The sequence below is a fragment of the Choloepus didactylus genome, chromosome 21 (assembly GCF_015220235.1).
Source record: "Choloepus didactylus isolate mChoDid1 chromosome 21, mChoDid1.pri, whole genome shotgun sequence".
NCBI lineage: Eukaryota > Metazoa > Chordata > Mammalia > Pilosa > Megalonychidae > Choloepus > Choloepus didactylus.
This window is the reverse complement of record NC_051327.1, coordinates 36,676,456-36,700,809: the sequence shown is the minus strand read 5'-3', so window position 1 is coordinate 36,700,809 and position 24,354 is coordinate 36,676,456. Positions and strand designations below refer to the sequence as shown.

The 24,354-nt window shown below is 49.1% G+C and overlaps 2 protein-coding genes across 5 annotated transcripts in view; one reads left to right on the top strand and one right to left on the bottom strand.

Annotated features, from left to right (window-relative positions):
• TVP23A (trans-golgi network vesicle protein 23 homolog A) overlaps nt 1-13,236 on the top strand; it is a 31,980-nt gene extending 18,744 nt beyond the window's left edge. Inside the window, exons 3-8 of one of the 2 annotated variants that reach the window (XM_037814190.1) lie at nt 7,476-7,620; nt 8,192-8,281; nt 8,518-8,646; nt 10,134-10,262; nt 10,705-10,764; nt 11,506-13,236. In XM_037814190.1, the coding sequence (XP_037670118.1) occupies nt 7,476-7,620; nt 8,192-8,281; nt 8,518-8,646; nt 10,134-10,262; nt 10,705-10,764 (553 nt within the window). In that variant the 3' untranslated portion in view covers nt 11,506-13,236. The remainder of the gene's footprint in view (nt 1-7,475; nt 7,621-8,191; nt 8,282-8,517; nt 8,647-10,133; nt 10,263-10,704; nt 10,765-11,505) is intronic. The other variant, XM_037814191.1, reaches the window with a different exon arrangement.
• Nucleotides 11,629-24,354, bottom strand: part of NUBP1 (nucleotide binding protein 1) — a 19,788-nt gene continuing 7,062 nt past the window's right edge. The window contains exons 4-11 of one of the 3 annotated variants that reach the window (XR_005213535.1): nt 24,064-24,132; nt 21,925-21,957; nt 21,216-21,306; nt 20,345-20,499; nt 17,286-17,396; nt 16,886-16,992; nt 13,244-13,327; nt 11,629-11,932 (exon numbers count right to left, since the gene is read on the bottom strand). Coding sequence is in view for 2 of the 3 variants with exons in the window: in XM_037814188.1 (XP_037670116.1) it covers nt 11,874-11,932; nt 13,244-13,327; nt 16,890-16,992; nt 17,286-17,396; nt 20,345-20,499; nt 21,216-21,306; nt 21,925-21,957; nt 24,064-24,132 (705 nt within the window). In the remaining variant the exon portion in view is untranslated. The remainder of the gene's footprint in view (nt 11,933-13,243; nt 13,328-16,885; nt 16,993-17,285; nt 17,397-20,344; nt 20,500-21,215; nt 21,307-21,924; nt 21,958-24,063; nt 24,133-24,354) is intronic. The other 2 variants (XM_037814188.1, XM_037814189.1) reach the window with 2 other exon arrangements.

Sequence of the window (24,354 nt, the reverse complement as noted above, 5' to 3'; positions counted from 1 at the left end):
TGGGGTTGCGACGTGGTGGTGTTCTAATGCTGTCATTCAGTCTTCGTTAGTGAGCTGAAATAACCTAGAGAGGGACACTCCTCCTCACCAAGTATTTAGTTATCCCAAGGTACACTTTGTCGAGAGAAAGGGCTTGGTAAATGCTTGATTCTTGCCATTCATTTTTCAGTTTCTTAGTAATAAGTTAGTTCCTGAGCATCTTCCACAGGTGACCAACAAGGGTTTTTGTTATTGTTTTTGAGGTAACAAAAGAACTCGTAGATTAAGACATTCTTATTGCTACTCAAATTGTCCCATCTTTGGCCACGTTGGCTTCTGAGTCTCCTGACCTGGCTCCGGCAGTCTCCGACAGCTTCCCGGTTATCTGCGATGTCCCGGTGTCCCCGCCTCCCCTGTGCATTTCTTCATCTGGACCCAGAATCGGCCACTTCTCTGCAGAGCCTGCCACTGCCCCTTTGCTCTGTCCCTGGGGCGGGTCTCCTCACCTCTCTGCGTGTCAGGGTCCCCATCTTTTCTTTGGACTCAGTTGTCACAAGGCAGGTGACTGTTACTTTGGGTGTGGCCCATGAACCAGCGGCCTCACCTGGGTGTCCATTAGGAACACAGAGTCTCTACTGTCTCCTGTACCCTCGCTCAGACCCACTGCATTGGAATTTTCATTTTAACAAGAACCCCCTGTGTGATTTGTTTGCTGAGAAGCGTTGCTGGAATGATTACTCCCCGAGACGAATGCATTATTATTACTAATAATATCTGGCATTTATGGGACACTGTGTAATAAGGAATTTGGCCTCCCAAAAGAGGTCTGGCCTTTGTCTGGGTTCCTGAGGGAATGCGATTCGCACAGAGCATGATGTGAGTGGCGCCCCCTGGGGTTGTGCAGTGCAGCAGCCCTCTTAGCATCGTCCCATTTTACAGATGAGGAAATCAGGACCCAGAGAGGTTAAGTAATTGGCCAAGGTCACACAGGACCTCAGTGGTGGAGCCGGGATCTGAATCTGGGCAGTGGAAGTTTAGAGTCTGAATTTGACTTGGGACCCTTAATTCCCTGCCTCGCACACTGTTGCCTTCTTTCTTTCCCAAAGCATGCAGTGAAAACAGGACCTCCTCCCCCCATTTTGTTTTAAAACTCTGGAGCTTTAGCCTGTGAATCTGGTTGAGCCGTCCAGCAGCAGCAGCCGTGCCCAGGGCAAGCGAACCCGCCTGGACACAGACCCTTTTGCAGCCCCAGCAGCGGAGGTGAGGACTTCTCCCCAGGGCCCAGCCCTGGCCCGTCCCACTTTGGTTTTGACACCGAGCCTAACTCCGCGTCCATAGCTGAGATGTCTCTTTAAAATAAAATAAAGAACAGAAACAAGAGGGAAAACCAGTGGCGACCAGAGGGAAGTCTGTTCTTTTCTTCACTTCCACACTTGAGCCTCTATTCTGCTGACCTTTGAATAGAAACTCAGAGCACTTTGTAATCAACTGTCTTCTCAGGCATTCATTCCAGCCATCGTCCTGCCGCCGTTCCCGGGCTCAGCTGCCGGGGGAGCAGGCGGCCAGGCTGTCCTTTGAGCCGGAAGCCCGAGTCCCAAGAACTCCAGAACTAACCTGGAGACTGGGTCCGATGCAGCCCACATGGCTGACGGTGGGCCAGCCCGGGCGCGGGGGTTCCCGAAGGGCTGCCTGGGGTCTCTGCTCTCACAGCCGGGGTCCTGACGTCCTTTTCTGCTCTGTCTCTGGCACTAGAGGAGCCCTCCTCCATCGTGATGTGCCTACGAATCAGTTAGGGGTCTTGTCACAAGGCAGCTTCTGGTCCAGGAGTTCTGGGGTTGGGTCCCCGCCCCTGCCTTTCTAACGAGCTCCCAGGGCAGCGGAGGCTGCTGGTCCCAGCCCACCCTTAGAGCCACGAGGGGCTGCCTATGCAGAGAGATGGCCACCCTCCGTGCATTTCTTCACGGGCCACGTCGTCTTAGCTGTCTACCCCTTGCACTTGGGGGGGTCCTGTCCCTCCCAGCATCTTCGGGGTGGCACAGCCACTGTCAGCAGAGAAAGCCAACTGGGAGTAAGTGGATGTCAGGGCTGAAGAATAGAGCAAAGCCTTACCTACGTTCAACAATGGGGGGAAACATCTGTCCAATAAAGGGCTTCCTGGAAATAATGCATTGGTCAAGGTTTTTTCTCATTTTCACCCTTTCGTGAAACCCTTGAACGACATCAGCCACCAGCACTTGAGGGCATCCTCTGTTCTGGTACTGCAGTGACTTTATCTCACAGAAGCTGTAGACGGTCCGAGGTCAATGTTACTCTCCCATTTTACAGATGAGTAGACGGAGGGTCCACGCACCTAGTGCCTTGGGCAGGGCTGCAAAGCCAGCGAGGATGGAGCGTGAGTGAGCGTCGGGGGCTTTCTGGCTCCCAGGATGGCCAGCTGGCAGCCGGGGCGGGGTGGGCATTTGCAGCTTCCCAAGGGGCGGCTCCTTTTAGGCAGAGGGACTGGCAAGCCCAGAAGAAAGAACCTGCTTTCTGGAATTTTCTTCATGTATCCAGCTGTCATGGCCAATTTCTCATTTGGGGATTTTTAGGTCTGAATTTTTTTTCTTTTTTGACTCAGAATATCAATCCATGGGCTCAGTGTATTCTAAAAGGAGTCTTGCCTCAATGAGAAATTGAGGCTGCCTCTAATGAATTCGTCTCTCTTTTTTTTTAATACCTTTTAAATCAAATTTACATCCAAGTACAGGGAGCAGTGGTTCTGATTGTCCAAACATCATCAGTTCCTGGCCAGCCTTGTTTTATCTTGCCCATCTCCACTCCCCACCCCGGGTTATTCTGAATAAATTCTAGACATCATTTCAGATGCTCTATTAAAGGCAAAGTAACCCAAAAAGGAAAGATAACGCCTTTCCCCAGACCTTTGCCACAGAGAAAGGCAGAAGACCTTCCTAAGTATCTGAAAGAGGAGAAAGAATTTAAAATTGCAATGTTTGATAAGGTAGTCAAGGGGGAGCTGGCTCTAAAAAACAAAACAAAACAAAACAGAATGCAGTTTTCCAAGTAATTTAAATGATGAAATAAAGGGCAACTTTTCAAGATATTGTTAGATCTCTGCTGAATAGGAATGGATCAACCCCACCCCACGTCACACCTGCTTGGGAAGGTCGTGGCTGTGGGATGCTCACTCCCCCATTTACTCTTATTTATTGGTCATCTAGACAGAGGCCCCACCTGTGTCCCTCCAGTTTATACTCTTTGGTCTTATATTTAGAATTTTTAGGGCAACTTTCAAAGGGTTTTCTTTGGTCAGTGGCTTTGATCAGGCAGAATTTTTTTTTTTTACTATATTTTTAAAAATTGAGGTCTCAGGTACATACAGTAAAGTACACTGATCTCGAGCAGAGATTTCCCTGCATTTTTACACGCAGGTACACTGGGGTCAACAGACAGCACATGTCCGGTACCCAGAAAGCTCCCTCGTGCCCACCCCAGTCACTCCCCAGCTCGCCCGCTCCCAGAGTGAACCACCGTCCTGACTTTTAGCACAATCCAGGGGTCAGGGCAGGTGGGGACATTTGGTTTCATTTTGCTTTCTTGGAGCCGAGTTTCATCACCAAATTACTCCTACCTGCCTGGGGCAGGGGAATTTCCTTTGTGAAATTCATGCCGATCCCAAATCTCCCGAATCTGTGTGTCCCGGGACAGGGCTGGTCTCATGCACGCTTTAAGGTCCCCTTGGGTGATTTTCAGGCAATTCCAATTGAGAACCTACTGGGCTTCCTTCCAGAGTGGACGCCAAGGGTGTCTGGGGGCCCAGAACTGTGTAAACAAATTTACAAATAGTAGAAACTTTTTTAAAAAGCCCACTGAGATTCTCCCCACTGCGACAAAACTTTAATTAACTAATTTCATTTCCCCCTTTCTGCATCTGTGTGGTGTTTCCCTCCTCTTCTCGTTGAGATAAGTGAAATCTACCTGGCAGGGCCAAGCGGGTGTGTTGGGTGCTGGGTGGAAAAGACTACCTGTTGGAATTGAGGTTGAAAAAGGTCCATCAGTGACGGCAGAAGGGTCTGGGAGGATATGGAGGAGTCATGAGGCTTGGGGGATCCCCATGAAAATGAAAAGAAGGCCCCTGGGATGAGTGATAGAAAGCTGTGGTCAGATGGGGAGTTTCACGGCTTGGGGCCTTGGAGGTGAGACCTTTTTGAGTGATGACAACCACTGTTGACAATTGTGAGCACGGTGTGTGTGTTGAGTACTTTCCACGGACCCCCTTCACTTAGCCTGCAAAGCAGCTGCTATTGGCATCCCCATTTCACAGAAGAGGAAACTGAGGCATTGAGAGCTTGCAGAATTTAGGGAAGGCTGGGATTTGAACCCTGGCAGTCTAGCGGTCACACCGACTGCAGTAACTGGAGACTAACTACAATGCGCTTCTGACGAGTTAAGCTGGAGCGTCATGGGTTAAAAGCAGTTGCCACAGGTCTGCCCTCATGAGTCCTTCTGACCCCCTCGCCCACCACCCCCTTGGCTCACTAATTTGCAGGAACGACTCACAGAACTCAGGAAAGCACTGTTCTGCGATTCCAGTTTTCTTATAGCAATAAGTAGACAAATCAGTAGAAGCCAAAAGAAGAGACATGTAGCGCCAGGTCTGGGAGGGTCTGGATTCAGGACATGTCACCCTGATGTGCATCGCCAAGCAGGGACACTCACCTGAACTTTGGTGTGCAGAGTTTATATTGAGGGTTCTTTAAGTTGCATGATCTACTGACGCAAGCCAACATGGTTGAGCCCAGTCTCCAGCCCTGCTCCCCTGCCAGAGGCTGAAGTGACTTGGCTTGAAGCTCCAACCCACTAATCACCTGGTTGACCTTTCTGGTGTGGCCAGCATCCCCACTCTAAGGCTAAGTCGTCGGTGGGGCTGGCCCCACCTTGAGTCATCTCTTTAGCCTACATGATCAGGTGTGGTCCAGGGGGCCTGCCGGGAATGACAGACACTCCCATCACTCGGGAAAGGCCCAGGAGCCCAGACGGAGACCAGCCACATCCTGTACTACGGGTGCCATCAGGGCTACCAGGTAGGGGCCTGACAGGGTAGAGGTGGAAGCCAGTGGCCCTGAGATGTGGATGGATTTTCAGCACACGTGTGTGTGTGTGTGTGTGTGTGTGTGCGCGCGCGCGCGCATGTGTGTGGTCTACACTGTGGAGGAGGCCCAAGAGGACTGAGGGAAGAGTGGACAAAAAAACTGGTCTGAGACCACAGTAGCAAGTAGCCGGGGGCACAGGCTGGGCAAATCCAGATGTGCATTGAATGAGGATTTGGAGAGGCAACAGATTTGGGACCAAGAGGTATTTTGATTTAAACTACTGATACATACTTAAGGATACTGGAGGACTTGGTGAACTGAGTATAACAGGAATAAAGCAAGAAAGTGCTACAGGCAGCCCCTTAGGGACTCCTAGTCTACTTGCTTTGGGCCTTGTTTGAAAACTAATAATACCTTTCATTTCTGAGTTAAGGAAAGCATTAACTGGAACCCAGCTAAGCAGAACCCTTCAACAACTGTAATTTTTTCTGCATTTTATTTCAGGAAAACCACAGCCAAAAAGAAAAAAAAAATTGAGGGGGAGGGGGCAAGAATTTTCCAGATTTTACCCTGCAGAGACCATTGCACACTGAGGCCTGTCTCCTACACCTTTTAAATTGATAGTCTGCAAAAAGGACAGGTGTTCCCAGTGATCCTAACTGATGAGAATACAAGGTTCAACTCAATAAATATTTACTGAGAATCATAAATGTCAGGCATCATTGGGGATATACAGATCTCTAAACCATGGTCTCTGCCCTCAAAGAACTTCTAGTCATTGGAACAGGATTCCTTTATCTTTGGAATGAAGGTGCAAAGTTGCATTAAGATAGATAGTTGAAAGATTCTTGATAAGGTTTACAGCAAACAGTAACTTTCAATTGACACAAGAGTCTCATCTTTTGCAACATTCCAGGTCTTGAAGTTCTACGTGATCATGTCTAATCCTTATAGGTGGATATGCTTCCCGGGCCGGCTTTTCATCCCGGCTGCAAGGGGAGCTGAGTGTCTGAAAGCCACAGATGAGAATGGTTCTGGCGACCAGCTGGGGTTTGGGCACAACCTTTTTCCTTCCTTTAGAACATCAGGAGTAAATGCTAAAATGTGACTATAAATTCTGCATCTGAATCCCAACTAATGTTTCCTTGGGAGTCAGACACCCCACGGTTCTGCAGGATCCTAGTGTTTGTTTACTCTGACCATGATGCTTCTCTGAAAGAACAAGCAGGCACTTTCCCTCCTGCACTTCTGCCACCTACCTCTTCCATCACCCCTTCCCTTCTCTCATTTTTAAAAAGCCCCCAATATTTTGTAAGTCTAATCCAGGGGTTGCAAGCTGGCAGCTTGTGGGCCAGTGTGAAACACAGCCTGTGCTATTTTATTGAAATACTTCAATTCATTGCCGTCATTTAAGAATCAGACAATTTCCCATTGCAAGCTGGGTTTCTGGCTTCTGGGGCAAGTGTTAGCTCTGGCAGGATCGGGTCGGCCAGAACAGCCTGGTGCTGCATGCAAGTCATGTCTCCTCGTGGGAGGCCAGCCCCTGCCTTCCTCCTGCCTGGCATTCAGGGGGGCTTTAATCACTGTTCAGCATCGGGCTGGCTCTGCTGCTTTCTTGAGAGTGGTTGAGTCTTTTTCCCTACCTGTGCCCTATCAAACGTGGAATACCCAAGAAACAGAAAGCCTTGTGTGTCTTCTACCTGGCCCACGTCACCCCTGCCAGCCCCTACCTAACCGTTGTAGGCATTTGTTATCTGTTCTAGACAGATCGGTGACCCTTGTTGGTGATTTACCCTTTAGTCTCGTGGCTTTCAGGCTCATTAAGAAAAAGAAACTGCTGTGGGATGAGTGGGCTCCCTTTGGCTCACTCTTCCTCCTGGGCAGGATTATGTCTAAAGACACAATGAACAAAGCAATCTTCCCCAAGAGTGACTCCAGCATGCAGGTGCCACTCAGTGGAGACTTTGTGGCAAGTTGGGCGGTCGTTGGCCCGGCAGGAGCCTTTCTCTCCAGGTGGCACGAGACTGCTGCCCTTGTGAGCTTCACGTGCTCAGTCCCTAGCGGAAAAACCCAGCCTTTCTCTTTAGGGAACTGGTCCTAACTGCTGCTGGATTGCGAGGTGGTGGTTTGGGTCACATTTCACTCCCAAGGTGACAATGTTTCAGAAGAGGGCAAGTGATATTTATAATTTAATGAGGGGAAAGTACTGGATTCTTCGAGAGAGAGGGGAAAAAAATTGCTAGCTGCTAATGATGGCTGCCATCAGGGGTTTCCTCCGAGTTCTGCCTGATGCGTTTCGGGTTGTGGTGCCCCGGGGAGAGGCATCGCCAAGCCTGGATGGCAGCGCGAGTGCAGGGAGGTTCATTTTGGCTCTTGGAGTGAGGGGCTGTCTGGATTGTTTCCCAGGCACCCCCTGGCTACCTTTTTCCACCTGTTTTTCCGAGTGAGTGCGATCGTCACCTACGTGTGCTGTGACTGGTTCAGCAAAAGCTTCGTGAGCTGCTTTGTCACCGTGCTTCTCCTCCTGGCCTTCGACTTCTGGTCTGTTAAGGTAAGGCCCCCACCTCCTTAATGCCATCGCTCCCAGACGATGATGCTCTGCACACATGGCTAGAGAAGGGGCAACAGACCTGGGACCAATGTACTTTGGTTTAAACTACTGATACATCCTTAAGAATAGTGAACCAGTGGTGTCTAAAATTAGAGAAAAAAATGCATTGTTTATTGTTAATAAATGGCTTTTGATATCAGTTGTCATGGCTGCAAATACATACCATAATGAGTGACATCTCCATTCAGCCTTAGTTATTGTGGTAAAATGTATATCTCATATATCACATCGTATATCATATATTTTAAACACAATATAAATACATATATTTGGGGAATCTGTCACTTTTTAAAGTAAGCTTAATTAATTAGAAGGCTCAAAACTGATTTTGAGAAACTACTACAGTTCAACTCCCCTTTTCTTCCTGTTTCTAGTACCAGTTTCATGTAAATCTTTTTTTTCCCCCATAAATAAAAAGGTGGTGCTTCTTTACCTGCAGCATGCGTGTAGTGCCAGCTGCAGAGCTGCAGGGGACGTTGGCACAGGGAGTCATTTTGTCCATTTTCCCCAGAACGTGACTGGGAGACTCCTGGTCGGTCTCCGCTGGTGGAACCAGATAGATGAGGATGGGAAAAGCCACTGGATTTTTGAAGCCAGAAAGGTATCGTATCCTCCATTATGAGGTGAACTAATGAGGCCTGGAAAAGTGATTGTGGCAAGTGTGGTGGGCTGTGAGTTTTACACATATTTGATTCGGCCCTACGTAAAATCCACTGCTGCGGGCACTCTGTTGAGACCCACAGGCAGTAAAAGCACAGGCAGAATAAACGAGAGCAATAGCATGCTGCTTTGGAATGGTTTCCACTGGCTTGGAGAGCTGCTACTTTCCCACAACAGGTCTCTTCAAATAACTTCGCTGCAACTGAAGCTGAAGCTCGAATCTTCTGGCTTGGCCTCATCATTTGCCCGATGATTTGGATCGTGTTCTTTTTTAGCACCTTATTTTCCTTGAAGCTAAAGTGGCTGGTAAGATCACACCTTGACTTTGATATTGCTTTGACATCCCTACAACACAAGAGGTGGCAGGAGTGTTGTTTTTGTTTTGTTTTGTTATTAATTGTAACAGCTTTGTATGGAGATATAATTCACTTAGTGTACCACTCACGTATTTAAAGTGTACAAATCTGTAGTTTTTTGTATATTCACCAAGATGAGCAGCCATCACCACAATCAATTTTAGAGCATTTTCATTACCTTAAAAAGAAATCCTGTACCCCTTAGCTGTCACCCTGCAATCTCCCCCAGTATTGCCCAGCACTTGGCAACCACTGATCTACTTTCTGACTCTCTGGATTTGCCTGTTCTGGACATTTCACATAAATGGAATTATACAATGTGTGGTCTTCTGTGACTGGCTTTTTCAGTTAGCATAATGTCTTCAAGATTCACCCATGTTGAGATTTCAAGTGGAGTCGAGAGGTCAGTCTGGTGAACGTTCTTATGCACTATATAGATAACACCTTTTAGGTTTTGGTTTATTGGAATAGCTAGAAGTAAATACCTGAAACTATCAAACTCCAACCCTACAAGGGGTGACAGTGTGATTGTGAAAGCCTTGTGGATTTATCCAGTGTTTGGATGGATGAGTGGAATAATGTGGACGCGAACTAGGTGGAAAATATGGTGGGATGGGGGGGATGGTTTGGGTGTTCTTTTTTACTTTTATTTTTCATTCTTGTTCTGATTCTTTCTGATGTAAGGAAAATGTTCGGGGATGGACTGGGGTGATGAATGCATGGCTGTGTGGTGGTACTGTGAATAGTTGTGCACCATGGATGATTGTGTGGTGTGTGAATATATTTCAATAAAACTGAATTTAATTAAAAAATAAAAGATTCACCCATGTTGTAGCATGTATCAGTCCCTATTCCTTTTTATGGCTGAATAATATTCCCTTGTATGGCTGGATCACATTTTGTTTCTCCCTTTCATCTACTGATGGACATTGGGCTATTTCCACATTTGGGCTACTATGAATAATGCAGCTATGAAGAGTTCTTTAAAAAGTACATGGGGAGAAAAGCCTATGCCCTCCGCCTTTGACAGGGAGCCCTGACTAAGTAGGAATAAGCTAGTCTCAAAGACCTGAAGTTTTATTTCTGAGGTATCGTATTTCCCTGCCACAATCTGATTCTTTCAATGAGAAATTAAAGTATCTGTGAATAGTATAAGTGGCATAATTAAAAGTGGAGTTTGGACTTCAGCTTGACAATGTGTCAACTGGAAGCTTTAGATACTCTCTGCTTTAGTTTCCTCCCTGTAAAATTGGATAATAATGGTTCCGACTTCTTGGGCTATTGACGATTAAGAGGGGGTCCAGTGTGAGTGTTTGTCAATAAGCGATGGCTGTTACTGTCAGGTACAGGCCAGAGCCATTGGGACTTGGTTGGGGAGAAACATTTCAATATATGCTAAATCTTAGGAAAGTTTCCCTCTGCTTTGTCTGAGTGCAGGCCCTTGTCGTAACTGGGATTTCTCTCCAAGTCGCCAACCTGTGTGGCTACATCCTTTGTAAGATGGGAGGCGAGAGCGGCATCTGCAGAGTCACGTCCGGTTTTCTGTCCCCGACGGTGTTCCAGGCGGTGAGTTACTGAACTCTGACCATTGCATCCCAGCAGTCCAGACCCTCAAAGCAAAGGAGGCCTGTTGGCCACTGTTGTTTCTTAATGCTGTCCACATTAGCCAGACCACCACTATTAGTTTTAAGTGATTACTAAAAATTTTTGACTTTAAAAAGGAAAAAAAAACACACAAAAAGTTTTGTTGTTTTTGCTTTGACAGTGGAGTCCCTTAGCAAATATTTCTAGAAGTGAGAAGTAAATGAGTCTTTTAAATTTTGACCAGGCTGATCCAGAAATGCTTTGACCACCTTAAATTTGAACAGGGCTGCTTTATGATAAGGCGTTGCACAGTCAGCTCTGCAGATTTTCTGTCTGTGGCGGGTTTGCTTTGTCCTTGGTACAGCCGAATCTGCCCACGCACGTTTTAAGGCCAGAAAGCCACAGCTGCCTTTTCCCTTTGCAGTCCTGCCCGGGCGACTTTCAGAAGGCCGGCCTCGAGGGGCTGGAGATTCACAAGCACTAGGTGAGAGCGGGACCAGGTGGGGGTCGGTCCCGTCATGGGGCTGCGGAGCTCTGGAGAGTGGCACCCCTGGGCCTGGGTCACCCCGGTCTGGGGCCAGGGCCGCCCACTGGGCCTCTGCAGGGGCCTTGCAGCTTCCTCGCCCATTAGAGGGGGTCCCGCCTCCCTTGTATTGAACGTGAGCAAATCCTCCCATATGTGCAGACGTGGAGTGGAGGTGGGTGGGGAGGGAGGGGGAGTGGGAGAATGGGAGGGAAAGAACCAGAGAACCCGCCCACTCACACATCCTAGAGTGCAGTGGAAATCGGGAATTTACTCTTCCCCCAGCTGGTCTCAGTTCCTGGTTGTCTCCGTAACAGAGGAGCCTCTCATGGCAACGAGGGCGACTACAGTGTTTACGCCCGTCTCTCCTGGAAATGTTCGGCATGAACTCTTCACAGATGGAGTTTATGACTTAGGTTGTGGACACTGGTCATCACTGGATATGTTATATGCATTACTACACAGGTGTATAAATAAGCCACAGTTCTGTCCAATACGGGCAATGTAAGGGCGTTTCAAGGGTTACTTTGATTACATCCAGCTCCACTCATGTGCCCTGACCTCAGACCCAACCCTAGCTGAAGGCTCTATCGCCATTTTAATTCTTCTTCAATTTGAAGAATTTTGGCTATGCTATTTGAAAATGTGAATTTCCAAATTATGCAATTAAGTAACACATTCATCCCTTTGCTTCTTTTTTAGGCTTGTCTTCAGATACAGAAACGGCTTAAGTGAAAGGTTCTATAATCAATCAAGCTTCCAATAGGAATTCCATGATCCCCCAGCCCATTTGGTTTTCATGTAAACCAGGTCTCAGAGGAGAGGTTTTGGAGGAGATATTTTTATTTTTTGAACAGCATATTAGTATTCCCTTTACATATATTTTAAAGAAAAGTGTACAAAAAGTAGATGATTAAAGTGTCTCTGAGAAAGTGACTCCGCCCTGTGCCGGCAGCTGGGCCCTGTGTGCCCTGCCCCCCACCGTCCCTGGAGCTGGCGAGGTGGGACGGACGTGCTGCTGGCCCAGCTCCCAGCTCGGTACCTGCTGTGTCGTTACACTCTTGGGTGTTTCAGGAACCGATGAGGCTCTCTTCTTTCGAATGGTGCAGATTACAAAACTCTTGGATCCCTAGAAAAGAAGCTGATAAGCACAGAAGCCCTGGCTCCTCTCTGACCCCGGGAGGCAGCCCTGCCCCTTGGCTGTGGAGGCAGCACCTTGTCGGGGCGGCCACGCCGAGGCAGCCTCCTGCCATCCAAAGCCTCACGTCCGCTGCTGCCCTAGACCCTCAAAAGTGACCCTGATCCCGCACGAGCCCTTCCTTGGTGATAATCACAAGGCTGGAGGTGTTACATCGGCCTGTTCCATAAATCGTGAATCCTGGGAATGAATGTTATTTACCCTCGACACCATTTCCCTGGGCAGATAAAACCCAGCCACAAACTCAGCGGCTGAAGCTCTGACCTCTGAGTTGAGATCCGAGGCTGCCGATGGCTGCCCGTCAGCTCGATCTGGCCTGCACAGGGGTGTGTTCTGACTCCCCACGGCTTTTGTAAAATAAAACTTCTTTTACAGCTTTATTAAGATACACTGCCCATACCATAAAATTCACTGTTACTGTGCTTTTTAAACTAGGAATTAGTTCATGACACTTACAGACTGGACGACTGTTCATAGGTGTCTGGATTTTTGGTTTCTCTGGCTTCCCTTTTGAGGGGGCCGCTCTCCAGGCCCCACTAGCAGTCTCCCCCCAACCTCCCCAACAGAGGCTGTGTGGCAGCTACCATTTGCCATCCTGAGCGGAAGGCTGTTCTCTACCCAGCCCACTTAGCTCACTGTGTTACCTCCTGGCCCATGGGCCCCGGAGCTTACCAAACTCAAACAACTACTTTTTGTTTTTCCCACTCCATAAACATTTCTTGAATCAAACACTGGGATCACAAACGTGGCCCATGCCCTGGAAAAAAATCTCTTATAGGGAGGGTTCGTGAAAGGATCAAACTCAGGAAACCAAATAAATAACTTTACAATCCCGTAACACAATACACTGTACAGGCAAAATGTTAGAAGAGATGCAGAGAGGAAACAGGCAACGATGGTGGGCCAGAGAGGTTAAAAGTTAGAAGACTAACTTTTAGCTTGGTCTTATAAAATGTTTGTCCGGCACGAAAGGAATAAAGACATTCCAAACAGAAGTGATAGCATGAGCAAAACCACAGTTAAGATAATATACACGTTCAACAGCAACATCCAGAAAGGTTCAAGGCTGAGGAGTAGTGTGTGAGGAAGGAGAAAGGATGTGGCTTTAGGACACTGAGAGGACAGAATGCAACCCTGAAGGCCACACTCCAGGTGTGGACTTTATTCTGTAGACACCAGAGACCAACAGAAGTTATTAAGCAAGAGAAATAAATGACATTTATAATATTTGTAAACACTTACTTTGAATTATACTTCTGTAGGCTAATGTGGCTGGCGAATCTGGGGCTTCGATAAAAAAGGACTGTCCCTTGTCACAATTCTTTCCTTAAAGAAACATAGAAAAATAAATCTGGAAAGGGAAACACAGTGGCAACAAGACCTGGGGGCTCTTTATGTCCCTGTGAAATTACAAAGAACTCAGCTGCCCCCAGCCCACTCACAGTGGGTAACAGCACTAAGGACCGCTGGCAGGGCCCTGGACTCACGTTTCACGTCTCAGCGTGGCTCTGACCCACCCCGCTCGGTGCTGCCGGGTGTGCAGCCTGCCCACAAAGGGTCTGGTGGTGGGCAGCAAATGCGGGTGCCAGGATCCCACAAAGGACCACTGGTTGAGTAGCTCCTGGGTGGGCCCAGGAATCTACATTTTAAAAGATTAACTAGTTCTTTTAATAAAAAGATAATAAATGCACATGGTAAAATATGGAATACAAAAGTTTATACCATGAAAGTAAGTCCAAGGCAGACTGCCAGTGTTTCAGGTATCTTTCCAGAAATACTACACGCACATAAATGTGGAATAGGTGCACACACAAACACTCATATACTGGGAAAAAACAGGAATGGGAGCATGTAATACAACACACACGTTCCACCACTGCTCTTGTCACGTACAATCTTGAAGGTCATTTCACATTGGCAGCATTAGATCTGCTCGTCTCCCCAGCAGGTGGCTGTCCTCTCCCCAGGACAGGTAGCTTGTCTCTAGGACCAGCAGATCAGCCCAGTGCCCACGGGAGCAGGGTGCAGGGGCCCTCAGACAATTCTCCCAAGGATGCCCTGGTGGTTTGCTCCCCCTGCCTAATTCCAGGGAGAGCCCCCCACACCCGCAGCTTGCTCCGCCCCTGCTCCCAGGTGCTGTGCAGGGCTCCACCCCTGCTGCTCTCCAACCTCAGGTGGGCCCTCGTGAGGCCTGCTCTGTAGCCACCACTTCCTCTACTCCCCTATTGCGTTGCCCTGTGGGCAGGAAAACCCGAGTGAAGGAAGGAGGCCATGGTGAGAATGAGCTGGAAGAGGTGGAGCCCTCAACGGGGCTGGGCACAGTGGGAACGTGGGGAAACCAGCCAGGGAGGCCCTGAGGTCAGGCGGGCAGCAGGATCCCAGGACGTCTTGGAAGGGCCACTCATTCCTGACGTTCCTCAGGATTCTCTTGCTTCTCCAATCTTCCCAGGGGATTCTCCCCACCCCATCCTAACAGAATGTCCCCCTGTATCCTCATTATTCTCCCAAACCAACATTTTAAGAATAGCAGCTTTGAGCCCTGTTGTCTTCTCCTTTAACCCCTTCTTGGCAGGTGCTTGTGATCCCCCCTTTTAATCGGTGAGGCTCTGGGGCTTTTGGTGGCATGGATGGTGCTAACCACCCCTTCCTGTCTGAAACTCCCCAGGCCTGGTATCTGTGGTTTCCACGAGAGGTGAGCAGACCTGCAGGCTGACGTGGAACCTGCCACACGGGACCGAGCCCACGACGGGCACTCGGCTCTCTCAGCTCAGGACCGAGCCCAGTGGCTGGTTGCCAGGTCTCTGCTTTGCTGTCACCTCTCATGAACTGGCCAGAACCTGGCTTCTTTGTGGAAAGTGGCCTGAGAAGAAGGCCAAGGGCAAATGCTGAGCTGGGCAAGGTGGGAAGGGGAGATACAAGGGAGATGGCTTTTGAGAGGAACATTCTGGACCTAATCCAGGGCCTGAAGTCACCCGAGGTCTCTACAGGACCTCATAGTGGGGGGCTGTGGGGATCATGACCAAGAGAAACACGCGGGGGACGGGGGGAGGCCGGCACATACAGCATTTTTACAAAAATGGAGTTGGTTTCCAATGTTCAATAATCAGGAAATTTTGTGTAAATATATGGAATTCTGGCTCTTCCTTAAAAACTGGAACATATGAAAGGTGGTAGTGTGCTGGGTAAGAGCTTAAATCATGAAGTCTTAAGACCTGGGTTCAAAACTGGGAAATGTGGCAATTCTGAAGCCACTTCTGGCCAGTGACTGAGCCTAGCAAGGTGCAAGGGCAGCCCCATTCCTGGGAGGCGCAGACAACCCAAGGACCCCCTGGCCACCTCACCAACTCCCCTCAGAGCTGGCCAGTGGGCTAAGACCCCTATCCTCACCCCAGTGGGACTCGCACCAAGTCTGCGGCTCCTCAGGGCTCCCCCGGTGACCCCCATTTTCTCTGAGGGGTGGTTCTCCTGATAGAGCCCATCTTGGGGGAGCTGGTCTAGGCTGTGCACAGGCTGCAGCTGACTGTGGTGGGCACTCCCCACGCTGGCCAGTCTCGCCTGCCTCTGGGGGTGTACAGCCCTCCCGGCACTACCCCTATTCTCAGAGCAGCCCTCTCACTCCTCGTGCTTCCTTTTCCTCCTCGCATTTCCGCCAGGCAAGTGCCCCCCAAACTGTGTTCTCAGCCCTCTCCTCTCACCTATTCTAGTGGCCTCAACTCCCCTCAACGGGCATGACCATCTCCGTACCCAACCGCTCTGCCGAGCCTGGGCACAACCTAAGGCCACAGTTGTGGCCCCCACCAAGGGAGACTGGCCCCTTTTGCGTTCACTGTTCGTGAGTCATGTCCTCACGTTCTGGACACCACAGCCATCTCTGACCCCTCTTTCTCCACCCGTCACCCCCAAATCCTGTCCCTTTATCCCCATGAGTGTCCTTTCTTCTCCATGCTGACTCCCAGGCCCCTGCTAAGTCCTAGCATCCTCAACGTCGAGCATCACAGCCTCTTCTTGGCAGGTGCGTCCGGGCACCCAGCCTTGGCCCCCTTCTAAGCACCCCCAGGGCTGCTCCTCTGGAGACCCCCCTCAGACACTCTTCACAGTCCTCATTTCCTGGCGAACCCTGTCCGGGCTCCAAGGCTGGGGTCAAAGCTGTCCCTGCTGGGCTCCCGCCCCGACAGCTCCCTCAGGCCTCCCCTTCGGACCCAGCCTCCTTGGCATAACCATGCCAGTTCCCCGCCGGTCCCATCCCTGGCTCATTTCACTAGCCACGTTCACCTCACAAACGTAGGGGGAGGGTAATTTAAGGAGCAGTGGTGGCCCTCCGACCCCACCCAGCACACGGAGTGAACACGAGCGGGGATGTGGACGGGCCCCCTCGGCTCCCAGCGTGTGCACCCCTTAGGACCATGGGTGAGGCCAGGACATAAAGGGAAGCACTTCTGCAACTCAGCTCCCCATGCAGGCTGGGACTTCATCTGGTGCCTGAGAGAAATGCTGGAGACGAAGGGGGACTTCGGGGGCCCTTTCCTAAGGGATTTTCAAGGCTGATGCTGATGATTCATGACTCAGACAGCTGGGACTCACGGCACACCCCTGCACACTCCCCCACCAGGTCATTCCTCTCCTTTCCTAGCACCCTCACTACACCCCTGCTCCCATCTCCCTGATCAATTCCCACCCCAGTCCCCCTGGCTGAACCCAACCAGCTCCTCCCCACTGAGCTTTCTGTGCTCCCCTGGCTGCCAGCCCCGTCGGCCTTACAGGGCGCTTGGCAGGAGTGGCAGCTCCCCGATGGGGGTTCTGGGTCCAGTGTCCCGGCCCCTCCTCCTGGCCCAGCGCCTTGCCATGCCCATGGCGGCTGATCAGGGTGTTTGGACTCACACTCACCCACCTATTTGTGGATCCAGAGGCACTTTGCCGAGGAGAGGGATCTTTAGATCCTGGCACATGGCCTCCGCGCCCCCAGTCGTCGGAGGGAATATCTGAGATTCTTTCTGTAAGGCAGAGTAAAAGGGGGGCAAACACGATTGTGTCTCAGAGTCATAATGATGAGAAGGGACTACATTTAAAGAAACAGCAGAAAGAAAAATCAGACTTATTTTGAATATGAAACACTAAGCCACCAAAAGGATTCTCATTTAGTCAGGAGTAAAGGATTTTAATTGTGATTCTACTTCCTGAAATATGGGAAAGTGGAAGCAGCATCATGCAGAACCACTCCTGTCAGTGTCTCCAGCACAAGAGCAGGAGTGTTGTTTGAAGCCCTGACAGCACGACGTACACTCACCTTACACTTAGGGCAGACAAAGCCGCTCATGTTCTCCACCACCCCAATGACGGGCAGCTTCACCTTGTGGCAGAAGTTGATTTCCTTCCGCACATCCTGGAGCGATACTTCCTACAAGGTCAAAAAAGGACCAGTTATCCCCCAAGTGTAATAAAGAGAATATGTTCGAGTGTTCAAGGGGACTATTGGAATGCAATTGATTTGCCATCGTAAAACCCGAGAGATTTGTGTCATTTATTCAATTTAATATTTACAGAATTGCTATGCTAAGCCCTGTTCCAGGTGCTGTTTGTTTCCCACAAATGCTGAAAGGATAAACTCGAACAGTTAAATATCAAACACAATGAATCTAGAGAAAAGTAATCTTCTAACGTAAGTGATCTATTTTCTTGTGAGTATACTACGATAAGCCAGAATACAGGCTATTTTCTAGATTAGGGGAAGCAAACTATGGCCCATGGGCCAAACTGTCCTGCTGTCTGTTTTTGTAAATAAAGTTTTACTGAAACAACAGGAACACAGCCACATCTGTTCATTTACATACTATCTATGGCCGCTCTCAGGCTACCCGGCAGAGTTGAGTAGCTATGACAGAGACTGAATGTCCCACAAAGCCAAAAATATTGGCTATCCAGCCCTTGATAGAAAAAGTTAGCCAAGCTGTGTTCTAGATTATTATAAACATGAACAACTTCATGTATAAAAAGTTCTGTACTTTTCAATAAGCATACAATACTTTATTCAATGAGTATTACCCTATTGGGATCACGTTAAGTTTACTTCGGAATTTTGAACCTTCTTTTACAGTGTGATTCCCGTGTGTGAATGCTGCTTGGGACACTCGCTATTTTCCCGTTCCACATCACTGCAGAGACGTGGTCAAGCTTTGGCACAGCTCGATCTGCCCCTCAACGTCTGTGGCTTTATCATGTATGACTCCCAGAAGGTTCTGGCCTTGAGTGAGCAATTCTTTCCCCGAGGCCCACATTTGTCTCTTGCCCTCTTTTAGGCTGAGGTGAAGAAAAGGCGCTTGGCCACAAAGCTGACAGGCTGTCATTCAGCATCGGCATCTCAGGGAGCCTCTGCGGATCCATTTGGTGCCTGGTAAATAAAAGCCCTGACGCTTTGTCCACAAGGATCCCAAAAGAAAGCTACCTGCCTGGGCAAGGGCTGGGCCCGAAGTTGCATTTCACCAGAGAAGTTCTACACAGAAGGTACACAAATGCGACCAGCCCCCCAGGGCTCCGGAAAGCTTCCCGGAGCAGGGCGGCAGGTGCTGGCCCACGCCGTGCTCCTCTTCTTGAACCTGACACAGAGTCCGTGTTTTCCACCACAAGAAACACTGCACAGTAGGAGCCAGCCTGGGGCCAATTAGGCTGTTTGCCCTTTAGGAAATTTCTCTGGAACCTACTCTTAATAGTTCTGCTAGTCCAAGGTTGGGCCCCACTTTTATAAAATTCACCAGAAAACACACCTAAAAACAAACTCTCTCCACTGCTATCATGCTGGGCCAGGCCGCCCTCCCCTCTCATCTAGCACCTACCTGTGCCTGCTCCTCCTCACGCCCCTGCAATCTCTTCCCACAGGGCAGCCACAGTGATCTGACAGACACAAACTGCATCATCCCCCCAACCTGGTCCAGAGCCCCTTGCGTGGCCCCCGGTGCTTGTCATGTGGTTGGCAGTCGACTCCTGTGTGCTCTGGGCCCTTCGCTGACTGCGGGTCCACTGGCGGTGGGGGGTTGGGGGGTGGAAGTGGGTGGCGGCCGGCTCTGCTGGCCACAGTAGTCTGTGCCCACCTCAGTGCCTGGGACACAGCAGATCTCAGTGGACATTTGATGAACGGACTGTGGGACAGACTGACTAGTTCAGAGGCCAACTAAAATAAAGCTTCTCTACTCTATTTTCTTAGGATTGGAGGACATCATGAAGAGAAGTAAAGTGTAACTGTAGAAAATAACTGGTTTCTTAGGAACCTTTAAGGTCAATGACAACAATAACAGAGCCTATCGCAGCCCCAGCTGCACTGATTCACTGCAGGGTCTCTCGAGCTGGGACTTACTCTCCTCCCCAGCCAGTCAACACAGGCCTTGGGGCACAGCCCCCATGTGACTGGCAGAGAAGAGAGCTGGGTATCTGTAAAGAAGGGGCAAGGACCCAGGGCCGGCTAAGCCCGAAACCCCTGTTCACATTTAGGGTAGGATGAGTTACGCACCGCCACCCCCCCCAAAAAAAGACACGTCCTTAATCTTAATCCACTCCTGTGAGGGTCACCCCATTGTAAATAGGACCTTTCGAAAACATTATTTGTAGTTAAGGTGTGGTCCAGATAAATGAAGTTGGGTTTAATCCTATCACTGGAGGCTTTATGAAGACAAAGTCATGTGGAGGAGCAGGAGCCCCAGAAGTCAACAGATCCAGGAAGAGAAAGGAGAAGACGCCGCCGTGTGCACTGCATGGGATGGAAAAGTCAAGGACCAAGGATGGCCGGCAGCCAGCCCCAGAACACCACGGTCTTCGGGGAGAAAGCACTGCCTTGCTGACGCCTTGATTTTGGACTCCTCCTGGCTTCAAAACCATGAGCCAATAAATTTCTGTTCTTTAAGCCAACCCATTGTGTACTTTAGCAGCTGTGAAACTTAGACAATGCTCCAGGCTGGTTTTGTTGGAAATGGGGAGATTTCTTTAACTGTTCTGAAGACTGGGGGGCCTTGTTGTGCGAGTACCACAGGGGCGGCATGATCGTGCAACAGCACTAACGGGTTCCCTGGTTTTATGAAGGGAAAGCAAAAAGAAGACCATTTCAAACCATTATTGATTAATTTGTGGATGACAAAAAAATACTGTGCAATGCTAACTTGTCAACTGCCAATGCCTGGATCAAAGATAAAGATTTTTCACCAAAGGCTGGTACAACCCCAGGTCCAGTGTTGCAGGAGAAGATGTTTCCAGAAGGGCCTCCGTGAGGTCGGGGTCTCTACCCCCACCATAAAGATCCGCTTGGAGGCTGCTGACAGCCAGAACCCAGCCACCAGCGGGGACCAGCCGGGGTGCGCTCACCTGAGGAGTAGTGACAATCACCGCCCCATCTATGCGTGCGGCCGACAGGTACTGGACCACAGAGAGGTGCTCGTCGGATGTCCCAGGAGGGGTGTCCACGATGAGGTACTCCACCTCACCCCAGTCCACATCGCGCAGGAACTGCTTGATCAGGCCTGGAAAGGGAAGTCCGGAGGGAATGGCTCGTCTTCTCCTTTTCTGAACTTACGACCCTCTTTACAGAAGCAGCTGATGAGCTTTACACACATTCAGTTTTAGGCTCTAAATCAGTGGTTCTTCACTGGGGGCGATTTGGCCTCTAGGAAACACTTGGTAATGCCTGGAGACAGTTCTGATTGTCATGACAGGGGTGGTGGTGGGTGCTGCTGGCATCTAGTGGGCAGAGGCCGGGGCTGCTAAACATCCTGCAGCACCCAGCTCAGCCCCACAGCAGAGAAGGATCCAGCCCCAAAGGTCAACATGCTGCGGGTGAAGATCCTTGCCCTAATAACACTCTGACATCGCCCGAAGTCTCAGTACAAATCAACCTGGTACTAATTTCAACTCACTTTTTTCTCTCTGGCACAAATAAGCTACTGTAAAACCACTATTCAAAAATTGTCAGGGTTACACAGGTCTTAAGGAGAAAAAATTCATATCAATCACTTATAATTTATAATTGCCCCCCTTCCCAACTATTAAACCGAAACTGGCAATTATATTAGCTCTCTTTAACCAGTGAAGAAAGGCGCAACCAGAGGCTAGAAAAATTATACCATGAAGTTCTTCAGGATGAGCTGTGGCTGTCTTGCTAGAACAGGATGCAAAGAAAACCAAGAACAATTTTGCCCATGGAAGAACATGATAAGGTTATAAAAGCAAAGTTGCAAACCATTTTTCTTTGGTCCCCTCCAGATCACAGCATCATCGGGGCTGCCAAGCAAGAAACCCACTGACATCACTCCGAGGTTGTCTTCCACATACTGCAGAGAGGACAGAGAGAGGCACAAAACTATCACTCCAAAAGAAAACATTTTACTTTCAAACCACAAGTAAGGCACTTCCTTATGCATTCTGTCTGAGCTCAGGCTGAAAAAAAAAAAAAAAACATTTTTCAGGGCAATATTATCATCTGATCTATGAGAATATTCACTCTTCACATCCTCAAATCATTTTTGCCCCCTGTCCTCCAAAAAAGTTACTTTGGGGGAAGAGCGATTTGGAGGGAGTACCACAGTAAACTTGGCTGAAAGAAATGAGTGTCATCTCCTTAACTGTCTTAACCAGGGGCTGGCAAATTATAGCCCCCAGGCCAAATCTGGCCCATGGTATTTTTTTAAATAAAGTTTTACTGGAACACAGCCATGGTTGTTCACTTGCATATTGGCAATGGCTGCTTTCGAGCTACAATGGCAGAGACTGTGTGGCCCAGAGCTGAAAATATTTACCATTTTGAAAGAAAAGTCTACTGACCCTGGTTTTAATTGTATCTCCTGGTGCCTAGAAAAGTGCCCCAACAAATATCTGCTGACAAACAGAAGGGCTGAGAAAGATGCTGCATGCTGTCACAAATACATTAAGGCAAAGGGATGGGGACTTACCACTGGAGACCAGCCCGAGCCACTCTGGTGAACCTGCGTGAACAGGACAAGATTCACTGTAAGAAGTTATGCACCCTGGCAACACTTCCTGCACAAGACAAATTTTACAAAGATGATAGCTGTATAAAATGCAATTCAGCGTTTCAAACACTACCACCAAAGTCTTATGTGTGGACTCTTTTGAAACTTTTCCTAGGTACCTGGGCAGGGAACCAATGTTACCTGAGTTGAAATATAATTTTGGGTTTGAGGTACTATAAAAGTGCAGCAGAGATCAGCAGGGGTTATTGAGAAAGTGCTAGGGACTGTGGAGCCATGCAGTTGCTTTTGTGCCAGTCCAGGAATAGAGGGGATGAAGGGAAATAGTTGCTTCACCAGCTGCCCCATCAGTGGCCAGGGTGTCTGCTCTGACCAGCTGCCTGGGGCGGACCGAGATCACTGGGCCGACAGGAAGCTCACTGGTGCCGCTTCGAGATTCAGGACCCCACCCTCCAGCAGCTCTTCATCGCTACCCAAGGTTCAGCTCTGCACAATCTTTATTATGAAACTAGAACTTAAGCAATTTCCAATTACACATCAATCACAATTGCTTCTTTAGAGCCACTTATAGGAGCCAAAATAGAAAATCTAATTTACTTCGTGAAGTCTTACTTGCGACCGTCATGTTTTCATTGCCCCGAGAGACCCTGCTCCCTCAGCTGTCACTCCCTGTCTCCCCTACACCCGCCAGCCCTAAGCAAGCACTGATCCATTTTCTGGCTCTATGGACTTGCCTATTCCAGACATTTCAAATAAAGGGAAACATAAAATATACGCTCTTGTATCTGGCTTTGAATTCTTCCTTATGCCTATTTGTACTTGTTTTCGAAATCACTGGCCTTAAAAGAAAGGGTCAACATGAAGACCTAAGAGCTTAGGAGAAAAAAATAGTAGAAATTGTTTTATTTTTATCTTATCATTTAAAAATTTTATAAAATATGTCTGTAGTAGTACAGTAAACAATGTACACAAATAAGTTACAAATAAAACCCGTAACTCCACTGGGCATGGACTACAAAATTTGTCACCGACTAGGGTATGTGATCAGAGTTTGGCTCCTGCTGCTCCACCTCGACCAGGGATGGCGTCACTCCCCTTCCCACCACCTGCAGAAGTGAGTCCTCAGTCCTTAGCAGAGCCCATGAGGACCGGCCCGACACCTCTGGCTACTCTCCAGCACCTCCCATCACTCCACGCCACTCCAGCCCCACCAGCCTCTCCGCTGAGGACACAAGGACACTCCTGCTCTGGGGCTCCTGCCCTCACTGCCCCTCAGCCCACAATGCTCTTCTCCCAGCTCCCTCCTAACCATCTGCTTAGCGAGGGTGCCCTTGACCAGCCCACCCACCCTGCCCCGCCCCATCTATCCTTTACCCTGCTTTGTTTTCATATTACCTGTCACCTGCCCTCCTCCACCTCCTGGAAGGTAAACCCCATGAGGGCAGGGGTCTATCTGCCCGGTTCATGGTTCATTGCTGTCTCCCCAAAATGGTGTCTGGCACTTAATTTAAGAATGGGCCAATCACAAGACCCCTGGAGAACCCTAACCCTCCAGTTCTAGGTTGAATGCACCCACTGCCCTTGGGGGGTTGGGGGATCTGTCCTTGGACTGCTTCTTGCTAACCAGAAAGGAAGCAGCAGTGACTCCACAACCTGGGGCCACCCTACCCCCAGCCCACGTCACTCGCTGGCCTTAGTCTCAGTTCCCCAGGGAGACCACAGGGCAGAAACATTCCTTTGCTTCCAGGGTACAGACCCCTTGCAAACCCTGGTCGAGCTTTCCCAGTCAGGGCTGAATTTCCTTGTGTCACTTCTGCATTTTGCTGGTTGTTTCCCTTCCCCTCTAGGAGGCCTCTGAAACTAACACTTCTCAAATGGTGTTGATGAACTTGATATATAATCCCCACGGTCCAAATTCACAGCTGCTGTTAAAATACACAGATGGACGACTGAATGGACTCTTCGACGTTTAACTGACTTCATCGTGGCCACATAAAACCATATGGACTCAGCTTACCCCTCTGTTTTGGTTTAATAGTTCAGCTCCATAAAGTCTGCCTTAAGAGAATACTTTTCTGAGCTCTGTAATAGAGCTATTACCTGTTCTCCTTCCAGTCCCATTATCTTGGGGATTGATGGCCCACATATATCAATGTCTAGAAGAGCAATCTGGGGAAACAAGAAGAGATCAGAGTTGCTATATAACTGGATGTACAATATTCCCAATAAGCACGGCTGGGAGGGAACAGGGTTAGAGGAGGAGGGAGGGGAGAGACAGAAAGAACCTGGGCCAAACTTACAGCAAGCTCAATCTCACAAGGCAGAGTGATAACACATATCTTCTGGTCCCTTGAGACACCAGTCCAGAAGCCCTAATAAGAACTCCACAGA